General features: G+C 44.1%; 1 protein-coding gene across 2 annotated transcripts in view; it reads left to right on the top strand.

Moving 5' to 3' along the window:
* F10 (coagulation factor X) overlaps positions 1 to 22,626 on the top strand; it is a 34,976-nt gene extending 12,350 nt beyond the window's left edge. For both annotated transcript variants that reach the window (XM_064275209.1, XM_010594039.3), the window contains exons 4-9: positions 2,977 to 3,001; positions 8,195 to 8,308; positions 11,224 to 11,355; positions 17,925 to 18,169; positions 20,215 to 20,332; positions 21,972 to 22,626. In XM_064275209.1, coding sequence (XP_064131279.1) covers positions 2,977 to 3,001; positions 8,195 to 8,308; positions 11,224 to 11,355; positions 17,925 to 18,169; positions 20,215 to 20,332; positions 21,972 to 22,546 — 1,209 coding nt within the window. In that variant the 3' untranslated portion in view covers positions 22,547 to 22,626. The remainder of the gene's footprint in view (positions 1 to 2,976; positions 3,002 to 8,194; positions 8,309 to 11,223; positions 11,356 to 17,924; positions 18,170 to 20,214; positions 20,333 to 21,971) is intronic.
* The last annotated feature ends 556 nt before the right edge of the window (positions 22,627 to 23,182 follow it).

The following is a 23,182-nucleotide window of genomic DNA, read 5'->3' as shown; positions in this document are numbered from 1 at the left end:
GAGACCATCTGAAGAATAGATTTGACGCATTGAACACTAGTGACCGCAGACCAGACGAGTTGTGGAATGACATCATCCATGAAGAAAGCAAGAGGTCATTGAAAAGACAGGAAAGAAAGAAAAGACCAAGATGGATGTCGAAGGAGACTCTGAAACTTGCTCTCGAACATCGAGCAGCTAAAACAAAAGGAAGAATTGATGAAGTAAAAGAACTGAACAGGAGATTTCAAAGGGCGTCTTGAGAAGACAAAGTAAAGTATTATAATGACATGTACAAAGAGCTGGAGATGGAAAACCAAAAGGGAAGAACACGCTTGGTGTTTCTCAAGCTGAAAGAACTGAAGAAAAAATTCAAGCCTCGAGTTGCAATAGTGAAGGATTCCGTGGGGAAAATATTAAATGACGCAGGAAGCATCAAAAGAAGATGGAAGGAATACACAGAGTCATTATACCAAAAAGAATTAGCCAATATTCAACCACTTCAAGAGGTGGCATATGATCAGGAACTGATGGTACTGAAGGAAGAAGTCCAAGCTGCTCTGAAGGCACTGGCAAAAAACAAGGCTCCAGGAATTGATGGAATATCAATTGAGATGTTTCAACAAACAGATGCAGCACTGGAGGTACTCACTCATCTATGCCAAGAAATATGGAAGACAGCTTCCTGGCCAACTGACTGGAAGAGATCCATATTTATGCCTATTCCCAAGAAAGATGATCCAACTGAATGTGGGAATTATAGGACAATATCATTAATATCACACAGAAGCAAAATTTTGCTGAAGATCATTCAAAAACAGCTGCAGCAGTATGTCGACAGGGAACTGTCAGAAATTCAGACTGGTTTCAGAAGAGGACGTGGAACCAGGGATAACACTGCTGATGTCAGATGGATCCTGGCTGAAAACAGAGAATACCAGAAGGATGTTTACCTGTGTTTTATTGACTGTGCAAAGGCATTTGACTCTGTGGATCACAACAAACTATGGATAACATTGTGAAGAATGGGAATTGCAGAACACTTAATTGTGCTCATGAGGAATCTTTGCCTAGATCAAGAGGCAGTTGTTCGGACAGAACAAGGGGATACTGACTGGTTTAAAGTCAGGAAAGGTGTGCATCAGGGTTGTGTCCTTTCACCATACCTATTCAATCTGTATGCTGAGCAAATAATATGAGAAGCTGGACTATATGAAGAAGAACGGGGCATCAGGATTGGAGGAAGATTCATGAACAACCTGCATTATGCAGATGACAAAACCTTGCTTGCTGAAAGTGAAGAGGACTTGAAGCACTTACTAATGAAGATCAAAGACCACAGCCTTCACTATGGATTGCACCTCAACATAAAGAAAACAAAAATCCTCACAACTGGACCAATGAGCAACATCATGATGGACGGAGAGAAGATTGAAGTTGTCAAGGATCTCATTTTACTTGGATCCACAATCAACAGGCATGGAAGCAGCAGTCAAGAAATCAAAAGACGCATTGCATTAGGTAAATCTGCTGCAAAGGACCTCTTCGAAGTGTTGAAGAGCAAAGATGTCACCCTGAAGACTAAGGTGCTCCTGACCCACGCCATGGTATTTTCAATCTCATCATATGTGTGTAAAAGCTGGACAATGAATAAGGAAGACTGGAGAAGAATTGACGCTTTTGAATTGTGGTGTTGGCAAAGAATATTGACTATACCATGGACTGCCAAAAGAACGAACGAATCTGTCTTCGAAGTACAGCCAGAATGCTCCTTAGAGGCAAGGATGGTGAAACTGCGTCTTACATACTTTGGACATGTTGTCAGAAGGGATCAGCCCCTGGAGAAGCACATCATGCTTGGCAGAGTACAGGGTCAGCGTAAAAGAGGAAGACCCTCAACGAGGTGGATTGACACAGTGGCTGTAACAATGAGCTCAAGCATAGCAACGATTGTAAGGATGGCTCAGAACCAGGCAGTGTTTCGTTCTGTTGTGCATAGGGTCACTATGAGTCGGAACAGACTCGAGGGCACCTAACAAGTGCAATAACATCTTAGATTTATTCCTGATCCCAAATGCATATACTAGCTCCGCAGAGGGAACTGTCTTCGCGGCTTATATTCTCTCCCTCTCTCTTTTCTGTCTTTTTTCCTCTCCCCACACCTTCTTCAGGGAGCACCCCAGCCAGTATATAAATGAATTTATTACAGTTAAAGGGGCAGTTGACAGAACTCCCCAGCAACCCAACAACAACAACAACAACAACATGCTGAATGAAAGCAGTTAGTCTGTAAAGGTTACCTAGTGTATTATTTGTTTACATGACAGTCTTTAAAAGACATTACTGTCTAGGAGAGCAGGTCAACGCTGCCTGGAATTACAGTGGAAACTGCCAGGTGTTGCCAGGGCTGTTCTGTATCCCCATTGTAGTAATTGTTACATGAATCTATTCATTGAACTGTAAAATGTCAACTTTACTGTGTGATAATCTTTCAATAACATTTAAAGAGTAAGAAAAAATATATATTTAGACTATTAAAAGTATTTGCATAATGCAGCCTCTTGGTGCTCTGGTTGTTTTCAACTGATTGCCAAGTAAAATTTTCAACTAACATAGTGATTATTCCCCAAGCCTCTGATCCATCATTGAACCTTTGACCCAGGCATCTTAACTAAAAACCATTTACTGATCAGCTTGAAGGTAGCAAAGAGAGCAAACCCTTTTTGGTACAATCCATTTCTTGGTGATTAACTTGAAAATAAATTTTCAGTATTCAACAAAAATGGTGCATTTAAGATGCCTGAAGCCACGACTGTGCAGAAGCAGATCTGAATAGATTTTCCTTTCATGTTTAGTAATTATGGAACAATTCATTCTAAACCCTTAATTTGGTTTGGGAGAATATCTACTCAGGCCCAGTTACCGTGTTTTAATTTTTATTGGTGTCAAAGGTCTGTGTTTTCCCTGATGTGTGTTTAAATCTATTTTCCCTTTTAGAATGAATTCTGGAACAGATACAAAGGTAAGATACATTTTCTATTTTAACCTTAACTGAGAAGGGTTCATTAACATATTAAATTGGGGGAGGATGTATTTGAATTTTGAAAATAACTCTTGAATTTCCTTTCTGCTTCTGTTAAAATCTTACTCCTTTAAAAGTTTCCCCTTTTGGGTGTTTCCATAATGGTTGTTGTAAAGGAGTCATATAATTCTAGTTTTGATGTCTACTTAAATAGGTACAGATTTAAGTCAGTTTGTTCTCATTTGAGTATATCAAATTCCATGATCATTTTTTAAATCCGAATGTATTAGGTAGAAACAAAAAATAGAGTCTGAAATATTGAGTCACCTAACAAGGTAAACACCTTATTTAATAATTCTAGTATCTGACATCATCATTAATTTTGACAACAGTTTTCATTCTGGAGCATTATTTGAATTTCTCAAAATGATAATCTGACCTATCTCTACATTAGATTTTATGATCACACCAAGAAATATGTTGTCCTGTGTTATTACTAGACGTTAGTCATTTTGTTCTCATTTTACCCTCAAATTATTTGGAAAGAAAAAGCCCAACATTCTCTGTTTTCAAAGCCCACCTGAGAAACAAGTGTCAGGGTTGGTTCTGCCAGCATTTCCCATGTGCTCACTAGCTTATAGCTCCTCACTTGGATTGAAGCTACACTTTAAAACCTCTCAGCAAAAATTGGGAAACTCAATCAATTATCTAGTTAAACCCCCTCATGAAAGAATTGTTTGTAATTTTTTGTTGATATAATTTTTTTTCACTAATGGAATGCTTGTTGAATCACTGAGTGTTGGTAATCTTTTGTTATATAATTTGGTTTTTTTATTAACATTTTGTGGTAGACATATATACCAGTGAACTCCAGAGGTAAGATAAGTGGAATGAGGCAGGGGAAAAAAAATTTTTTTTTAATCAATTTTTTGTTGTTGAGTGGTACTTTTGAAAACATGGGGTGGTGTGCAGTGAATTACTTAATGTGGCCCTTCTAGCCACAGTCTTAATAACTCCCACCAAATGACTGGGAAGGACTATGAAAATAAGGTGTATGGAACCCTAACAAGGGGATTGGTCAGTTTTACCATCTCACTAGGCTTAAAGGGAAACACTGAGAGAGAGAGAGCAGGAGCTGTAATGTGAAAGAAAGAAAGGGAGAGCTGTAACACTGGAGATGGCAAGGAGCAGCGGCAGAGAAACGGTGGCAGCAGAACCAGGAGACTGGCAGAAGACCAGCAGGAGACTGCAAGGTGGGCTTCCTGGCCCATGAAGTGAGAAAGCTGAGTGCCTTCAGGCAGAAGGCTTGCTGCTGGAGTACGGTGCCTCCAGGCACTTGTCGGAGCTAGAGCTCAGTGCCTTCGGGCTCACTAGCGGAGCAGGGTGCCTCTGGGCACTTATCAGCAGAGCTAAAAGAGCCTTGTAATACTTGCCCAAGAAGGACAGAGGCCAGGCCAAGGGGCTGAGGGGCTAAGAGTCAGGGAGAGACCTGCCTGTGAGCACAGCTGAGAAGAGGCTGTCCTAACTAAAAAACTGTATCCTGAGTGTTCCTGAATCTGAATTGTAACCTATTACTTCCCTATACCCATTGTTGTGAAATCAGTTCCAATTCATAGTGACCATATAGGACAGAGTAGAACTGCCCCATAGGGTTTCCAAGGAGCAGCTGGTGGATTTGAACTGCCAACCTTTTGTTTAACAGCCGAGCTCTTAACCACTGTGCCACCATAATAATGAGTATTGTGTGTGAGTTCTGTGTGGCCATTGTAACAAGTCGTCAAACTCAGCAGAGAAGTAGAGTGCACTGTGGGAGGGACAGATGGTATCAGAATTGGTATAAAAAAAAAAAAAAAGGCTGGTGAGAGGAGGTTTATCTGACCTCTGCCTCATAAGACTGAGCCTTGGGCTGCTGATCTTGATTTTCCTTCCCCCTTGTGAAGTTAGAGGAGGCCGGATGCTTCTGCCACACCATTGTTACAGCTGGTGTCAGAAGCGGGGATTGTTGCAATGGCTCTAGACTCAAGGAAGAATGGGACTTAGTAAGACAAAGAATGAGGGATGTGGGAGGTGAAACTTGACTCTTAGGTGGTTACTTGGGTTATTATCTGTAATGGCTGAAAGGAAAGTGAAGACGTTGTGCTACAGCTGAGGAGAGAAAAGCCACATCTGGAGTGACCCGGGCGAGGCCAGGCTGGTTAAACGGGATGATTGATAGGGGGCCAAGGTCTTCTGGTTCCACCCATCCGGAGGCCCAAGGCCATATGCGTGTGAATGGGAAGATAGTCAAGGGGTAGAGAAGATGAAACTGGAATGTTTTTAAAAGGATTATGTGTTTACCTGAATGTACTATCGATATTGAATGTTTCCCTTACCTAGTGTTATAAAGGAAACCCTGGTGGTGTAGTGGTTAAGTGCTGCGGCTGCTAACTAAAAGGTCGGCAGTTCAAATCCACCAGGCACTCCTTGGAAACTCTATGGGGCAGTTCTACTCTGTCCTATAGGGTTACTGTGAGTCGGAATTGACTTGACGGCAACGGGGTTTAGTGTTGTAAAACAGACCTAAATGTATGATAGAAATGAATATTGGGTGTTATAGGTTACAGAGAGCTTGTAACTCTGCCTTCAGCCAATACTTGATTGGATATGCTAAAAGGGGAACGAGGGTTTGCCTGAAAGAAACACAGGCTATTCATTTCAATGCAGTAGCCCTGTTCTTACCTGAGCCCCACCCTAACCTTTCAGAGTCAGGAAGTTTGCATTTGAAAAGACGTGCAGACCCACCTAGAATGCTGAGAGGACAGAAGGTTTGCATTTGAAGGAAGGACCTGCAGAAAAAAAAAAAAATGGCTGTTTTGCTTTTTGAATTTCAAGCAAACAAATTTCAATGCTTTGGGTGCATTGAGGCAGGAGAAGTCAGTGCCCATCAGAATCAGAACCTCCTTCCAGGTCTGGAAGTTAAAGGGAGCCAGCGAGTAGACAGCCTGGTACACTCACCTCGGTGACCACCTGGGTCCACTCAGTGAGTGAAAGTACAGGAAGTACAGGACGTAGCCCATGGGGGATGAGAGAGAGAGAGAAAGGGCTGGCTGGTCAGAAGTGCAGGGAGTTGTGTGAGCTCCTGAGCCACGGGTGGTACCCATTGACCTAGCCCATGGGAGACAGGGGTGGGAGAGAGCTAAGGCTAGCTGGTCTGAAGTTAGAGGAGGTTGGAGGCCCCTGCCATGCCGTTTTTACATGGGGAAACACGTAAAGGCACCCTGCACACAACCTGAGCCATTGCAACAGGATAATACAGATGCCATACCTCCAAACAATACGAGCACACACAGGGGAGACCCTGCGTGATTCCAGCCTCCTATAAAACTGAAGCCCAACAAGGAAGTGCTATCGTGGAAACATCACCACTGCAATAAATTACCTCTTGCCGCGAAACAGGTGCTTACAGCTCAGAATCCAGGAGACGGGTCCTTGGCCAAGACGGATCCTTGACCAAGGCAGGTCCTTGACCAAGACGCGGGGTCCTTGACCAAGACGGGTCCTTGACCAAGACGAGGGGTCCTTGACCGAGATGGGTCCTTGACCAAGACGAGGGGTCCTTGACCAAGACAGGTCCTTGACCAAGACAGGTCCTTGACCAAGACACGGGGTCCTTCACCAAGACAGGTCCTTGACCAAGACAGGTCCTTGACCAAGACGAGGGGTCCTTGACCAAGACGGGTCCTTGACCAAGACGTGGGGTCCTTGACCAAGACGGGTCCTTGACCAAGACGAGGGGTCCTTGACTGAGATGGGTCCTTGACCAAGACGAGGGGTCCTTGACCAAGACGGGTCCTTGACCAAGGCAGGTCCTTGACCAAGACGCGGGGTCCTTGACCAAGACGGGTCCTTGACCAAGACGAGGGGTCCTTGACTGAGATGGGTCCTTGACCAAGACGAGGGGTCCTTGACCAAGACGGGTCCTTGACCAAGACGAGGGGTCCTTGACTGAGATGGGTCCTTGACCAAGACGAGGGGTCCTTGACCAAGACGGGTCCTTGACCAAGATGCGGGGTCCTTGACCAAGACGGGTCCTTGACCAAGACGAGGGGTCCTTGACTGAGATGGGTCCTTGACCAAGACGAGGGGTCCTTGACCAAGACAGGTCCTTGACCAAGACGCGGGGTCCTTGACCAAGACGGGTCCTTGACCAAGACGAGGGGTCCTTGACTGAGATGGGTCCTTGACCAAGACGAGGGGTCCTTGACCAAGACGGGTCCTTGACCAAGACGGGTCCTTGACCATGGCACAAAACATATATGCCGTACGTTAAGGGCACTACAGCGTGTGCTTACCCTCTATTCTCCCAAAAATAAGTTTTCACACGAATATTACCTAATCCCGAAAACCACCACAACCCAATAACACAAAGAAAACTGTAAATACCCTTATGAGGCTTATCTCGCTGTTCAGAATTCCAAACGGCCAGAAAATGTATTTGGTGCCTATTCCTACCTGTGTGCATGAAGTACATCAAGGATGCGTGTTTACAGCGTAATTTGGCTGAAAATAACTCACGCCCTTGAATATTACCTAATGCTGAAAACCGCACCCTCCCAGTAACATGAAGGAAACAGTAAATGTACTTACAGGCTTATCTCGCTGGTGCCACGATGTTGTGCTGAGTTTATTGCAGGAGGTGCTGTTGCTGGGGGGAGTGACTGTGAGTGACTGTGTCTCTTTTTCCTTCTGTATCTCGCTGTACAGAAGGAAAAAGAGACACAGTCACTCACAGTCACTCCCCCCAGCAACAGCACCTCCTGCAATAAACTCAGCACAACATCGTGGCACCAGCGATACACGGTTCACACAGTTACAGAAGTCCCTGCCCCTCCACCAGCACATATTAAAAATGTTACAAAGCATACCTATAACCCCAGAGGTGGAAAATGTGAGTGGTAGTTATATATACCAGTGTACATGAAAAAGTTAAATAAGCAGAACATGGCCAAAGACCCAAGTGCAGTGCATCACGTACACAGAGCCACAAAAGGTGGTGGTAAATGTGAAATCCAGATATGAGAAATTATTTACAGGGGGGAATTACAAGTCATGGAAATTATCTGCAAAGTGTGTGCCAAGATCAACACAGCCAAGTCATTTCCAGTAGGATGGAAATTGTCTGCAAACTTTGGTTTCCAAATCCTGTCTTTGCAGATGGCGATCAGTGTGAAAGCAATCCTTGTCAGAATCAGGGCAAGTGTCAAGATGGCCTCGGGGAGTACACCTGCACCTGCTTGGAAGGGTTCGAAGGCAAAAACTGTGAATTAAGTAAGTTCCACCTCTTACTGCACCTTAAACCAAAAACCAAACCCACTGCCGTCAAGTTGATTGCAACTCATAGTGACCCTATAGGGCAGAGTAGAACTGCCCTTAAGAGGGGAATTACCCAAAGAGTAAAAAGTGGGAAAGAGGGAAGAAGCTAAAGTGTGTAATGGAACAATCTTACGTTATTTCTCATTTGTAAAGTCAAGTTTATTCTCCAGGATACTGTGCCATTATAGCAATAAACTCATTGCCGACGAGTCAATTCCAACTCGTAGTGACCCTATAGGACAGAGTAGAACTGCCCCCATACAGTTTCCAAGGAGCACCCAGTGGATTCGAACTGGTGACCTTTTGGTTAGAAGCCGTGGCATTTAACCACTATGCCACGAGGGTTTCCATAGCAAAAAAGTTTTTTAAAAAGCCAAAAAATAAGTCCTCCCAATCATTCATTTTGAGGTGCAATGAGAGAGGCATGCACCCCTGTGTTCCTCTGAAAGAGACTGCTGGATATTCTTGAAGCATATGACCCACTAATAGATAAACAAGAACTGACTGTCTTTTTCTTTGAGTAAAATGTACTCCTCGTTGCTTTGTTAGTCATATTCCTCGTGATCATGTGTAATGATTCTGAATCACCTTCTTTTAATTACCTTTGTCAATAAAAACATCAGCGTTGAATAGCGAGGATTATCCACTTATAAAAATTTGACTCATTTAATTAATTCCGCATGGAAAAAAATCACTAAGATTTTTCTCTAATTGTGGTGATTAAGTTTTTCATAAAAATTAGGTTGTATTAGACCCGTTTTCTCTAAGGAGAAAGATTTGCATTTCTTTCAAGTTACTTCATTTTATCATCTTTAGAACATATTCTTAAACTGAATTTTTCCTAATGGGAGCATCAATTATATATCACTCCATTAAAAGTCCAAAGCCACTTCTCCTGCACACCATTTGGCTAATTTATGAAACAATGTCAAACAGGTTCCCAGGCCATTATGAATGTTTTGTAAAATTGATCTTGCACTGTAATTATTTTTTAATCCAAACCCAAGTGGAGGAATGGAAAGTAAATCTCCAGAGGCTTGCATCATTAGTGTGAGTTTGAAGTTTAATATCTGACGTACATTGGAGACAGCTTGGATGAGTCTGCCCTCCTTCTTTTTCATGCTGCTAAACTGCTGGAAGAGGCAGTCAACCCCGGTCTTGGGGACCATTCAGATCCCTGGAAACCAAGCATTTGCTGAGGGAACCACAGCGCCATGTCAAGGCACGATGCTAAGAGCTTTACATACCTCTTCTTCCAACCGTATGGAGAGGTTTTATCTCCACCATTTTGCAAACAAGAAAAGTGACTTTAAATCAGTGGCGAGGGAAGGGCTGGCTTCTGAACTTGGGTCAGCCTGACTCCACAACGCAGGTTCCAAGCCACCTCACTGCCTGCCCTTCCCTCCTGTCAGGACTGGAGCCCAGTTCTCGGTCTCCATGATACACGTTCAAAGGCCTCAATGCGTCACCCTTCCTTCTGGCCAGTGTGCTCTCTGCCGTGTTTCTTGGTGTGCTCCTGAAGCACCTTAAGACAGGGGAGGAAGGAAGGGCCTGGTCTTGCTCATCGACGCCCAGTGCAGTATCTGGCACATGGTGGGTGCTCAGTAATTGTATTTTGTTGGCAAGATGAGTAAATAAAGGAGGAGTTGGACTTCAGAGGAAACTCCACCTAACTGCAGGGCCAAAGTATGATTTTCTACCATCCAACTTTGTGACCCTCAGCGAAGAACAAATAAGGCCACCCTTGGTGCTGTGCGCCTTTGGGCTTGTCTTAATTCCACTTGCCACAGTAGCCTATGGGATTTGACTGAGGAAATCAACTTTTCTGAAGAAGAGTTTCCTGAGGTAAACCAACCTTATATATTAGGGACTAAGGCCTGTGAACAAATAAGATTTGCCAGGCTGTATACTCAAAGCAGAGTTTTCATGGTACAGCCTTAATCCATAGCCCTGAACCAAACCACAAACAAAGCAGAAGATTTAGAGGTTAGTGCCAGGTCCCTGAGTAGCTCAAATGGTTTGCGCTTGGCTGCTCACCAAAAGGTTGGCAGCTTGAATCTATCCAGCAGTGCTGTGGAAGAAAGGCCTGGCAATCTACTTCTGTAAGATTATAGCCATTAAAGAACCTATGGAGCACAGTTCTACCTTGAAACATATGGGGGCACCATGAGTGGAAATCCACTTGACAGCCATGGATTTTTTGGTTTATAGTCTCCTCCCCCCACCCCACTTGCCAGGCCAAAGGCATATCACACCACATGTTTACTGAGTGCCTTTATTCCAAAGAGAATCAACTGACCTTAGGGTTGGAAGGGACCAAGATGGTCATTGCACCCAGCCTCTGCTTGAACACATTGTTTCCAAAGAGCTTACCCCTCTTCAGGGCAGGTGTGTTGATGTTAGAGAAATATGAGCAGGTAAATGGGAGTCCAATGTAGGAGGAAGCACACAGCCGCCCAGGGGGACAGGAGAGAGACCACCTGCGTAGATTCTAAGTGGGGCTTCCCTTGGATACAAAGCCACACTCTAACATTCAACAGCCAAAACAAGGAAATGACAGTTTTTTACTCACAGATCCTAGAAGGGAACACACAGTGTTCGCATGGGTGCCGAAGAAGGGGAGAACCAGAGAGAGTGGGAACGGACTTGGGCTCAGCCTTTAATAGGGTCTGAGGAGGGAGGACACTCTATTTCATGGGCTTAGGGAGTATTGGCTAATTCAAAGCACACAGCAGGGTCTGGAGGTGTGAATTCCCCATGGAGAGTCCTTCCGTGTGGTCCTTGGGTCCGGCCAGGCCCATGCCCCCAGCCAGCCTCGGCCTGTTTCCCTCATCACGTTCTCCGGGTCAACACGCGTCTCTCTCATGCAGCTATACGTGAACTCTGCAGCCTGGACAATGGGGACTGTGACCAGTTCTGCAACGAAGAGCGGAACTCAGTGGTGTGTTCCTGTGCCGCTGGGTACACCCTGGGAGACAACGGCAAGTCCTGCATCTCCACAGGTAGGACTTAAAGCATTAGAGGGGCGGCACCGCAGTGGGGCTACGCGGGGCCAGACTCAGGGAAGCAAACGCTGGTGCTCGGTGGGCCAGTTTGATCCTGAGCGTTCTGGAAGGGCCTTAGCGGGTGATGTAGGGACCAGGGGAATGACAGCACCTGGAGCTTTGGACTCAGATAGTTGTGTTCAGATATGAAGACTGAAAGATTTGGAAATAGACAGATCCATTAGCTCTGTGGACCAAGTGAATTATTTAACCTCAGTTTCCTTATCTGAAAAATGTCGTGTTGTTAGTTGCCGTCGAACTGATTTCAACTCAGGACAACCCCATGTGTGCAGAGTAGAACTATGTCACAGGGTTTCCAAGGCTGTGACCTTTTGGAAGCAGATTGCCAGGCCTTTCTTCTGAAGTGCCTCTGGGTGAGAAGGAACTGCCAACCGTTCAGCTAACCTGTCAACCTTTCAACTTAACCATTTGCACTACCCAGGGAGGCCCATCTGAAAAATGAGAATCATGATATTACCTAACTTCTTGGGTGAGTTAGGAAACGATTTATGTAGAGCATGTTGCATCTTGCCTGGCATACAGTAAACTCAACATAATTAATAAATGATGACTTTCCAATGCAAAACTCAAAACCAAGCCAAACCCGTTGCTGTCGAGTCGATTCTGACTCACAGCAACCCTACAGGACAGAGTAGAACTACTCCATAGTGTTTCCAAGGAGCAGCCAGTGGGTTCTAACTGCTGACATTTTGGTTAGTAGCTGAGCTCTTAGCCACTGCACCACGAGGGCTTCTTCCAATGCAAAGGGCAACTAAAATGTCCTATTCTCCTGTGGAACAGTGGAGAACATAATTTTTTTTTTAACAAGGTTATTGAGCTGTCATTTATGTACAATAAATGGCACTCATTTAAAGTATAAAATCCAATGAGTTTTGGTGGCTATAATCACCCACTCACCCGCCACCATTATCAAGATACACAACATTCACATTACCTCTGAAAGTTTCCTATGCCGTTGCAGTCCATCCCTCACTGCACCTCCGGCCTCATTTTATGGAATTCCATATGAATGGAATCATACCATATGTAATATTTTCTGCCTGGCTTCTTTTACTTAACATAATTATTTTGGGTTTTATCCATGTTGTTGTGTGTATCAGTAATTTGTTTCTTTTTATTGCTGAAGAGTAGTTATTTTTTTTGTTTATACATCTTAAATATTCTTTTGTTTATCCATTCACCTGTTGATGGATATTTAGGTTATTTCCAGTTTAATACAAATAAAGCTGTTTTGAACACTTGTGCACAAGTGTTTGTGTGGACATACATCTTTATTTCTCTTGGGTAAACACCTGGGAATAAAACAGGTGGGTCACATGGTAGCTGTGAAGCCCTGGTGGTGCAGTGGTTAAGAGCTCGGCTGCTAGCCAAGATGTCGGCAGTTTGAATCCACCAGCAGTTCCTTGGGAACTCTACAGGGCAGTTCTATTCTGTCCTGTAGGGTCACAATAAGTTGGAATCGACTCGATGGCAATGGGTTTGGTTTTTGTTTGGTTTGGTTTGGTTTGGTTTATATATTTAACTCTATTAGAAACTGCCAAACAATTTTCCAAAATTATTGTACCATTTTATACTGTATGAGCATTCTAGGTGCACCACATCCTTGTCAACACTTAGTATTATCAGTCTTTTTAATTTTAGCCATTCCAATCTCATTGCAGTTTTAATTTGCATTTCCTTGATGATCAAAGATGTTGAGCACCTTTTCACGTGCTTATTGGCTATAGATTTTTTTATGAAGGGTTCATTCAAATCTTTTGCCCATATTTAAAAATTAAGCTGCTTATCTTCTGATAATTGAGTTGTAAGAATTCTTTATATATTATGAATGCAAGTCCCTTTGTCAGATATGTGTATTGTATATAACGCCTTTCAGTCTGAGGCTTGCCCTTTTATTTTCTTACTGTTAGTATAAGTTTTTACTCTTGATTAAGTGCAGTTTATAAATTTTAATTTGTTTCATGCTTTTTTGAGTCCTTATCTAAGAAATTTTTGCCTATTCTAAGCCTGAAGGAGAGTCTTGAAGTTATGACATATCGTGGCTAAAAGGGAGTCCCTGGGTGGTACAAATGGCTAAGTACTCAGCTGCTAACCAAAAGGTTGGTGGTTCAAGTCCACCCAGAGGTGCCTCAGAAGAAAGGCCTTGCAATCTACTTCCAAAAAATCACCCATTGAAAACCTTACCCAGCATAGTTCCACTCTGACACACTGTTAGGTAGATGAGAAACAGTGCACATTTGATAACCAGGTGGAGTGAACAAGTCAGAGGTCAGCAAACACGGAAGTGTTGGGGTGCAGGAAGAGTGGGGAGACAGGAGTGAGCCAGGACACCAAGAACCAGAAGACCCTCAATAAGTGATTTCAATTTATTTTGCCCCAATGCGAATTAAATTTATTTTCCATTCCTTTGATAAAAGCCAGATCGTAATAAATCTCACGTAGAGCTTCACAAAGGATAAAAAACAAGCCAGGTAACTGAGCAACTGCGAGACTAGGGCACTAGAAGTGGATGAGTTTTCTGTCCCTAGACATAATAATAAGTTACTAAATTTGTCTTGTCTAACTGACAAGGCCCTCCTCTGGTGCAGGGGCCAGCGCAGGCCAAAGAATTTCTGAGAAGTCAATCCTTTTTGCTTAAATTAATCTAGTTCTTGATCCTCAAAGTGATCCCAGCTAGCTACTCAAAGTGTGCCCCCCTGACCGACCATTTTGGCATCACCTGGGAGCTTGTTGTTGTTGTTGGGTGCCATCAAGTCAATTCCAACTCATAGCCACCCCGTGTGACAGAGTACAGCTGCCCCATAGGGTTTTCTAGGCCATAAACGGAGAAAAGATTGAAGTTGTCAAGGATTTTATTTTACTTGGATCCACAATCAACAGCCATGGAAGCTGCAGTCAAGAAATCAAAAGACGCATTGCATTGGGCAAATCTGCTGCAAAGGACCTCTTCAAAGTGTCGAAGAACAAAAATGTCACACTGAAGACTAAAGTGCACCTGGCCCAAGCCATGTTATTTTCAATCACATCATATGCATGTGAAAGCTGGACAGTGAATAAGGAAGACCGAAGAAGAGTTGACACTTTTGAATTGTGGCGTTGGCGAAAATATCGAATATACCATGGGCTGCCAAAAGAACAAACAAATCTGTCTTGGAAGAAGTGCGGCCAGAAAGCTCATTAGAGGCAAGGATGGCGAAACTGTGTCTTACATACTTTGGACATGTTGTCAGGAGGGATGAGTCCCTGGAGAAGGACATCACGCTTGGCAGAGTACAGGGTCAGCGGAGAAGAGGAAGACCGTCAAGGAGGTGGATTGACACAGTGGCTGCAACAATGGGCTCAAGCATAACAACGATTGTAAGGATGGTACAGGACCAGGCAGTGTTTCGTTCTGTTGTGCATAGGGTCTCTATGAGCCGGAGCCGACTCGATGGCACCCAACAACAACAACAACAAGTCTTTATGGGAGCAGATTGTCAGGTCTTTCTCCCATGGAGCTGCTGAATAGGTTTGACCTGCCAACCTTTTGGTTAGCAGCCGAGCTCAGGCTCCAACCTCGACCCACTGAATCAGTGCCTGCATTTTAAAAGAGCCCCAGGTGATACATGAGCACGTTACCATTCAGGAAGTGCCCACTTCAGTTCATAACATAATTTCCTCCTTGACAGCCTTTATTTTATTCAGAGGCTTTATTGCTTCTAAGCAATTCTGTTATCATTTCTCTCATAATATTGTTCCTTCAGGACCATTTAAATGTTTTCTTTGAAAAGGTACAAACCAAAACCCATTTCCGTCAAGTCGATTCCAACTCATAGCGGCCCTATAGGACAGAGTAGAACTGCCTCCGCAGGGTTTCCAAGGCCTCAGATCTTTACGGAACCAGACTGCTGCATCTTCATCCCTCAGAGCAGCTTGTGGGTTTGAACCACCAACCTTCTGGTTACTAGCCAAGCACTTAACCACTGCACCACAAGCGCTCCTTGAAAAGAGACATAATAAAAAAAAAAAAAAAGTTTTTTAAAATGCCTCCAAATAAAACATTCAAGTGTTATTTCAATTATGTTACATGAATCTCTCAACAAATAAAAGACGATGTGATTTACATTTGTATCGATAAAATTGGTTTAAAAATACATTAAACGGTCATTCCTTCACATACACGTGCAATATTTAAAATTCCAGGAGTAATCATAAAATCAGTTTAAAATAAAGTCTGATGCTGGAAAACAAAATCGGAACAAATTCCTAGTGCAAAAATCTCTGTTCTAAATCGTGGGTGAGTTAGTTACGCGACTACAAACATTAACTTGCTCCCATGTCCACAGAACTAACAAACTCTACAGTCAAGAGCTCTTCATCGCAGGCTAACAAAATCACCAGAGTTTACTGAAAGGAAAGGAATTACTTTCAGGTCATGGGCACACACAAATACAACACCGAGTTGTGCTTACCTGACCTTAGACAAACACACCGAGAGAAGCCACTTCAAATCTATTCCCAAATCGACTGTTTTCCACTGCCTGTCATCGTTGCTGGCCTTGCCCACACTTCTCCCTTCCTCAGCCTCACCCCTTCCTGCCCTCCTTCCCCTGCCCTGTTCTGCCCCTTCTCTCTGCCTTGTTTCTTCCCTAATTGGTGATAATATAGGAAGAAAGCTTTCCAATATTTACTGAGTATCTCTCCCATGCTCGGTGCCTTTAAGGACATCCTGGTGGCACAAACAGTTAAGCACTGAACTACTAGCCAAAAGGCTGGGGTTCGAACTTATCCAGAGGAGCCTCAGAAGACAGGCCTGGCAATCTGCTTCGCAAAGGTAACAGCCTTGGAAACCCTGTGGAGCATTTCTATTCTGCACACTTGGGGGCACCATAAGCCGGCATCGACTGGACAGCAAGCATCAACACTTTTTAGAAGTTACTATGCAAACCTATGTCACACTGCTGTCTTTTGCCTCCAGTTGTTTACCCGGTGTTGCTTCTGCCTGGAACGCTTTCCCCACCCCCCCCCAACACTTTATTAGGAAATTTTTCAAACATACAGTAAAGTCAAAAGAATTTTACAGTGAACGCCTATTACCCACCACCTGGATTCTGTCTTTAACATTTTACCAATCTTACTTTGAAGTCCCTGGGTGGTGCAAACAATTAATACAGTTGGTTGTTAACAGAAAGGTTAGAGGCTCGAGTCCACCCAGAGGCATCTCGGAAGACAGACCTGGCAGTTTACTTCCAGAAAGTCACAGCCATTGAAAACTCTGTGGAGCACTGTTCTGTTCTGATACGCATGGGCCACCATGAGCTGGAGCCAACTTGACGGCAGCTGGACTGGTATACTCGCTTTGTCACCTTACCTGCCTTCTATTTGTTCCTCAGTACACCCATTGATCCACTGTATACTTTTATACACTTCAAAGTCACTTGCAGCCGTTTTGCGTACTTCCCGTTAATACTTCAATACACCTACCATGAACTAGAGGTCAATATTTGTTTACTGTGTTTTCATTTGAGGTAAAATTAACCTAGAATGAAATGCACAAGCCTGATGTGTACATTTGCTGAGTTTTAGAATTGCATTCACCTGTGTAACCCAACCCCTATCAAGATACGGAACATTATCTTCACCCCAGAAGGTTCTCACATACGTGGAACACGCTTGCCCTCACTCTTTATCACCCCTATTTTTAGATAAGGAAACTGAGGTTCAGAACAATGAAGTAGGATGCCCAAAGTCACATTCCTGTTAATGTGGCAACGCTGGACTGCTTCCCAAGGCCTCTCTGATTCCAAAGCTATGCTTGTTCTGTTGTCGTTAGGAGCCATCGAGTTGGTTCTGACTCACAGGGACCCTATGTACTACAGAACGAAACACCGCCCAGTCCTGCGCCATCCTGTTATGCTTGAGGCCATTGTTGCAGCCACTATGTCAAGCCACCTCGTTGAGGTCTTCCTTTTTTTCCACTGACCCTGTATTTACCAAGCAGGATGTCCTCCTCCAGGGACCAATCCCTCCTGACAACATGTCCAAAGTGTTAAGATACAGTCTCACCATCCTTGCTTCTAAGGAACATTCTGGTTGTACTTCTTCTAAGACAGATTTGTTCGTTCTTTTGGCAGTCCATGGTATATTCAATATTCTTCGCCAACAACACAATTCAAAGGCATCAACTCTTCTCTGGTCTTCCTTATTCATTGTCCAGCTTTCACATGTGTATGATGCAATTGAAAATACCCTGGCTTGGGTCAGGTGCACCTTGGTCTTCAAGGTGACATCTTTGCTTTTCAACACATTAAAGAGGTCCCGTGCAGCAGATTTGCCCAATGTGATGCATCTTTTGATCTCCTGACTTCTGCATCTATGGCTGTTGATCGTAGATCCAAGTAAAATGAAATCCTTGACAACTTCAAAGATTGAAGTTGAATGCTTGTTCTACTATATAGGAATGACTTGTGTGTTTTAGGGAGATTTTCACTTTGCTTAAAGTCCCACGGCTCTTCTTTCTCTTTTAGAGCCTTTTCCCTGTGGAAAACTTACCATGGGACGCAATAAGAGGTCGCTGGCCCAGGCCAACAACGTCAGTGGAAGCCCCCCAGAAACCTCCACCCAGAAGCAGTATGGCCTTGACGACTTGGCCCCTACAGAGAATCCTGTCAACCTGCTCAACCTGAATCAGGAGTTCCCTGAACAGGATACCAGTGACCTCGTCCGGATAGTGGGCGGGAGGGATTGCAAAGAGGGGGAGTGTCCCTGGCAGGTAACTATGGTGGAGTCTCCTCTGTGACTTAGCATCTCCAAGTCAGGCTCTACCTGAATCATCATCAGTCCCCAACAAAAAACATGTATCTGGCATAATGGTTAAGCCCTCGACTGGGGGTTCGAACCCATCCAGACGCACCTGAGAAAACAGGCTTGGCAATCTGCTTCCGAAAGTTCACAGCCTTTAAAACCCTAAGGAGCAGTTCTACTCTGCACGCATGGGGTCACCATGAGCCAGAAGCCACTCAAAAGCAACTCACAGCAAGTACGGTGTAGAGCCAGGCTGGGGACAATGTTGGGGCACCAGAGTCCAGGCCTCCGGGAACCAGCAATCTAAGGCCCAGGTGTGCACTCGGAAGGCCCAGGTGTGCACTCGGAAGGAGCAGGTGTGCACTCGGAAGGAGCTGGCCTGACCCGTCCTCCAGCACACCTGGGTGTCCCTTTTCTTCCCGCCAGGGTGGCCTCTGGGGGCTTTAAGCTCTGGATGTTGAAGGAGCGTTGAGAGGCAGGGCAGGGGGAGGAGAAGTGGCGGGGTTTCAGCTCTTCACCCCTCCACCGCGCGGTGCCGCTGGTTTCCAATCAGACGTTTTTTATTGACCACGTTTTGTGTGCCCAGGATTATTCTATGTTCTGTGAAGGTCAGAAGAGAAAGAAGCAGCATAGCCATTTCTCTAAATTATAAAGAGCCCAAAGAAAGAAAATTTCAAAATGTATTCATCATTCATTCAATACATATTTATTGTATGTTGTATGTATGACTTACTATATGTCAGGTACTGAACAGGGTGCAGTGTATATAGGATATAAAAATTGTTTAAGCTGGTTCTCTGACATACAGAAGTTTAAATCTAGGAAGAGAGGTAAGACCTACCCAAATAATCACAATTCGAGTTAGTGTGGGAGGATCACTAAAGCGGTACCAACGGAAGCATTATTGAAGCTCAACTGGGATTTGGAGCTCTGAAAAAAGATTTTGATGGGGCTCCAGAGGTGAAGATGATGGGAAGGGGCACCCTAGGAAGAAGGAATGCGTGAGCAAAGGCGTGAGGTGAGATTTTCATCAGAGAATATTCTCGTTGGATCTATCGTGATTTAGGACTCTTATTTTCCGGGATCAAGTCTTGGCAAATTGCCTTATTTCCATCTTTAGGAAGAAGAGTTGATGTCCAGTTCTTAGAAAGATTGGCTTTCCCCTCACTAACCCCCAAAACTACTACTTCCTTCTTGTCGTGAAGGTCTTTAAAAATTCTTTTGAACTTGATATCATTGTTTCATCTTCACATGACCTAGCACTTGGCACTTAGTAGGACCTCAATAAATGCTTGTTGAATAAATAAATAAGTCCATCGATTAGTTGGTCCACAAAGCAAAGACAAGGCAGTGTGATGAAGCCACCTAAACCCTGTGCTATAGATTCAAAGAGTGCGTTGGGGATTGGAGTTGGGGAAGGTTCCATGAGGTAAATCATGACTGGTTCTTGAAGGAAGTGTAGCAGTTGGATTGCCAAGACAGTGCAGGTGGGAGCAGCCGATGGGATAAAGGAAAGGGAAGGTGGTTGCAAGATCAGGAAAAAGTCTGCTGGCTGGAGCTGTGTTGGGGAGTAACAAGGGAAGAATTAGCTACGTGGACAAAGTGGAACGAGTTGGTTTCGGTCTAGTATTCCAATATAAAGAGTCGAGGTTTGAATTCAGAGGCAAGAGGAAGATACCACATGCTCTCAAATAGGGGAAAAGGACAACAAAGGGCAAGATGGAAGGGAAGTTAAATCTCACTGTTGGCAGACCAGCTGATAGGCATGGGGGAAGCTCCAATCCAGGTGGGAAGTGAGACCAGCGTGAGGCAGGAGAAATGGAAAGGAAGGCTTGGGTTGAGGAGACAGTGGGGCATTCACAAGACAAGGACTTTGGATATAAGGCTCTCTTTTAAATTCCTCTTCTCAGAAAGTCAAACATAACCTGGTCTGCTTTGGCAGGCTAAAACTTTCCACAGCTTTCACTTGGCTTTGCAAATACAAGCCTGGAGTCACCAACTTTCCCGTTGTAGGCTTTACTTGTAAACGAGGAAAACGAAGGGTTTTGTGGAGGCACCATTCTGAACGAGTACTACATCCTCACTGCGGCTCACTGTCTCCACCAAGCCAAGCGGTTCAAGGTGAGAGTAGGTAAGTGCCTGCCCCTCAGCACTCTCTTTAGGTACCATGGAGAGGGGTAACCACTTTGTCACTTTATTTTTAGAGCCCACCAGAAGTTATAAGTAAGGAGCCCCGGTGGCGCAAAAGTTAAGAGCCTGGCTGCTAACCAAAAGGTTGGTGGTTAGAACCCACACAGTGACTGTGCAGGATAAAGCCCTGACAACCTGCTCCCATAAAGATCACAACCTAGAAAAACCCGTGGAGCAATTCTACTGTCACATGGGGTCGCTCTAAGTCGAAATCTACTCCACAGCACCTAAAGACAATAACAGAACTTACAAAATATGTTGGCAATGCTAAAATACCAAAATCCTGGTAGGGGCTCATGGAAGGGAGGAAGAGAAGGAAGACAAGGATGAGGAGAAGGCAGGTTTCCCTGAGCTAGCCCACGCCCCTCTCCCTGTGCGGAACTTTTCTTGCTGGTTCTCAGGTCTCCAGGCAGCAGGAGACCTGAGAACGTTCTCTCAGTTGTCCTTTCCTCGGGGACACCTCCCAGACTCCCCGACTGGGTTAAATCCCTCTCTGTGTACCGAGTACCTCTGCCACTTGTATTTATTTGTGGGATTATTTCATTATGTCGTTTTCTACCAGATTCCAGAGCAATGCTGTTCAATAAAGAATGTAATGGAAGCCACAATGTAATTTTAAATTTTCTAGTAGCCGTATTAAAATAGCATTAAAAAAAGGTGAAATTAATTTATCTTATTTAACCAGATATATCCAAAATATTACCATTTCTATGTGTAATCAAATTTTTAAGTATAAATGAGGTATTTTGCATTTTTTTTGTTCATATTAAAGTTTTGAAACTTTACACTCAGCATATCTCTGTTCAGGCTAGCCACATTTTGAGTGCTGATCTGCCACGTGCCTGGTGCCTACCTTACTAGCCTGTGCAGGTCTGGAATATAAGACCTTTGAGGGCAGGGGCCATAGAGGTTTTAATTCCCCAACACCTAGCACCATGCCTGGCACACAATACATTTTCAGAAAGTATTTATTGAAAGAATGAATTGAAAGTATCTAAGTACTAAATATATATACAAAAATGTTAATAATGTATGCTCCTGGATGGTAAAATTAAAGGTCATTTTTATTTGCTTCTTTATGCTTTCTCTATTTTTCAAATTTTCTGAAGCGACTATATACCACTTTTTAATCAGAAAAAGAAATTTTTAACTTATTTAAAAAGTAACCAAGTTTATCAAGTGATGGTTGTATAAGATGGAGAATGTAATTAATGTCACTGAATTGTAGACTTAAAAATGGTTTAAGTGGCAAATTTTACATATTTTACCACAATAAAATTTTTTAAAAAGAAAAAAAAGTAACCAAAACTCAAATTAAAAAATGTTTTTTTTTTTCTGTCAAAATTCTTCCGGCTCATGGTGATCCCATATGTGTCAGACTCGAACTGCGCTCCTTAGGGTTTTCAGCGGCTGATTTTCCGGATGTAGGTCCCCAGGGATTTCTCCTGAGACATCTCTGGGTGGACTCAAACCACCATCAACCTTTTAGTTAGCAGCCAAGCGTGTTAATCCTGAACACCACCCAGGGCTGCTAGGTCACAAACTGAACTAAATATCGTTATGTTCTTAATCATACCCAGGTGATCGGAACACTGAAAAGGAAGAGGGCAATGAAATGGCACATGAAGTGGAAATTATACTGAAGCACAACAAATTTGTCAGAGAAACCTACGACTTTGACATTGCCGTCATAAAACTGAAGACACCCATCACATTCCGGATGAACGTGGCTCCTGCTTGCCTACCGGAGAAGGACTGGGCTGAGTCAACACTGATGACTCAGAAAACAGGGATTGTCAGTGGGTTTGGGCGTACCCACGAGAAGGGCCGTGCGTCCACCATCCTCAAAATGCTGGAAGTCCCCTATGTGGACCGAAACACATGCAAGCTGTCAAGCAGCTTTACAATCACCCAAAACATGTTCTGTGCAGGCTATGACTCAAAACCTGAAGACGCCTGTCAGGGAGACAGCGGGGGCCCCCACGTCACTCGATTCAAAGACACGTATTTTGTCACTGGGATTGTCAGCTGGGGAGAAGGATGTGCAAGGAAGGGGAAATACGGAGTCTATACCAAAGTCACCTCCTTCCTCAAGTGGATCGATAGGTGTATGAAAACCAAGGCTGGAGTCCATGCGCAGGCCCCATCTGCTTGATCTCAGCGGCCTTGTGTGTGGACTCCGTTCTTAGCAGTCATCGCGGGTCATTCTCCATTAAAGTAATTCCGCTCAAAAGACCTGGTGGAAGCTGGCTGGTGTTTTGTTTTGCTTTGCTTTTTTCCAGTGTGTTAGCCAAATGGGGGCTGGTTTGGTTGTTGGTTTAATTTTATTGTGCATTAGGCAAAAGTTTACAGTTCAAGTTAGTTTCTCATTCAAAAATTTATACACATACTGTTTTGTGACATTGGTTACAATCCCCATAATGTGACAGCACTCTCCCTCTAGCCACCCCGGGGTCCCTGTGTCCATTTGTCCAGTTTTCCTGTCCCTTCCTGCTTCCTCATCTTGCTTTTGGGCAGGAGTTGCCCATTTGGTCTCCTATATTTGACTGAACGTGTGTTATCGTTTGTTTTATAGTCCTGTCTAACCTGGTGGCGTAGTGGTTAAGGGCTATAGCTGCTAACCCAGAGGTTGGCAGTTCGAATCCGCCAGGTGCTCCTTGGAAACTCTATGGGGCAGTTCTACTTTGTCCTGCAGGGTCCCTATGAATCAGAATCAACTCGACGGCAGTGGGTTTGGGTTTTAATCTTTGCCTGAAAAGTGGGCTTCAGGAGTGTTTTCAGTTCTGTGTTA

Source organism: Loxodonta africana, chromosome 23 (genome assembly GCF_030014295.1).
Source record: "Loxodonta africana isolate mLoxAfr1 chromosome 23, mLoxAfr1.hap2, whole genome shotgun sequence".
Taxonomy (NCBI): domain Eukaryota; kingdom Metazoa; phylum Chordata; class Mammalia; order Proboscidea; family Elephantidae; genus Loxodonta; species Loxodonta africana.
Note: the sequence above shows the minus strand (reverse complement) of the source record. Positions and strands in the feature narration are given on the sequence as shown.